The sequence below is a fragment of the Aplysia californica genome, unplaced genomic scaffold, assembly GCF_000002075.1.
Source record: "Aplysia californica isolate F4 #8 unplaced genomic scaffold, AplCal3.0 scaffold01765, whole genome shotgun sequence".
Taxonomy (NCBI): domain Eukaryota; kingdom Metazoa; phylum Mollusca; class Gastropoda; order Aplysiida; family Aplysiidae; genus Aplysia; species Aplysia californica.
Window position 1 is genome coordinate 7,927 of NW_004799035.1, and position 1,401 is coordinate 9,327.

The window sequence follows — 1,401 nt, forward strand, 5'->3', positions numbered from 1 at the left end:
GATAGTTCTGTCAGTTCTGTGTGTGTATGGGGGGATAGTTCTGTCATCTCAGTGTGCTGTATGGGGGGATAGTTCTGTTAGTTCAGTGTGCTGTATGGGGGGATAGTTCTGTCAGTTCTGTGTGCTGTATGGGGGGATAGTTCTGTCATCTTAGTGTGCTGTATGGGGGGATAGTTCTGTTAGTTCTGTGTACTGTATGGGGGGATAGTTCTGCCATCTAGGTGTGCTGTATGGGGGGATAGTTCTGTCATCTCAGTGTGCTGTATGGGGGGATAGTTCTGTTAGTTCAGTGTGCTGTATGGGGGGATAGTTCTGTCAGTTCTGTGTGCTGTATGGGGGGATAGTTCTGTCATCTTAGTGTGCTGTATGGGGGGATAGTTCTGTTAGTTCTGTGTACTGTATGGGGGGATAGTTCTGCCATCTAGGTGTGCTGTATGGGGGGATAGTTCTGTCATCTCAGTGTGCTGTATGGGGGGGATAGTTCTGTTAGTTCAGTGTGCTGTATTGGGTGATTTTCTCAGCCCATGAGATGTGAAATGAGCAAAATGATGAGTTTCTTCCTCGTGTTGTCTTGTAGTGTCCAGCCTGCCTGGCGCAGGCATGATTCCTCGCTTACGAGACGGACCGTCACCCCCTGGAAGTGTCACCAGCGAAGATTTCTCCGTGAGTCACCTTGATGTGTCTGATTTTTTTTCGTAAAATGTTTGTTTTTTTTGCTCAATTTTTGTCCAAAGTTTGTCAAAAATTATTTGGTTTGATGGTCGGATTCCACAAAGGAGAATGTGTGGACCCTGTCTCTAGAGAAATACTTTGGTCTTTTCATGACAAGGATGTTTCTGGCTAATGTAGGGTTTTTGGTGGGGTTTTTTTTTTTTTTCGTTTTTTGTTGTTTTTTAAAGACAGAATTAATGAAAATAGATGAATACAAGACAAATATTTCCACCAATATTTAATCTATCTTTCCAAACGGTCCAGCTATTTCTGCAACAAGCAATGGTTTACCAGACAAACAATGACTGTTATGGATCTTCTGCACCTTTTTTACTTGACAAGATGAGGTTTTTAGAATCGTTCATGGATATGTTCTACCTCTGTATTGATGGTGGTCTCGCTCCTGGTCATCCACCTTCTCTTTACCCCCCACCCCCGGATGCCATAGCTATTTCCTTGGCTGCGATCATAACTTAATTTTCTTGTTGTTATATCGGTACTGTATTGATGGATGGAACGGGATAAATCTCACGTGTGAACTGTCATTGTTTACGTCAGTGTTGATGTGGGTGTTACTGTCATTGTTTACGTCAGTGTTGATGTGGGTGTTACTGTCATTGTTTACGTCAGTGTTGATGTGGGTGTTACTGTCAGTGTTTACGTCAGTGTTGATGTGGGTGTTACTGTCAT

The 1,401-nt window shown here is 43.2% G+C and overlaps 1 protein-coding gene across 1 annotated transcript in view; it reads left to right on the forward strand.

Annotated features, from left to right (window-relative positions):
- Positions 1 to 577: 577 nt before the first annotated feature.
- The window catches only part of LOC106013998, a gene marked incomplete at its 5' end in the record, with an annotated part of 7,822 nt that continues 6,998 nt past the window's right edge, over positions 578 to 1,401 (forward strand). Inside the window, 1 exon segment of the mRNA XM_013090978.2 lies at positions 578 to 663. Coding sequence (XP_012946432.1) covers positions 578 to 663 — 86 coding nt within the window.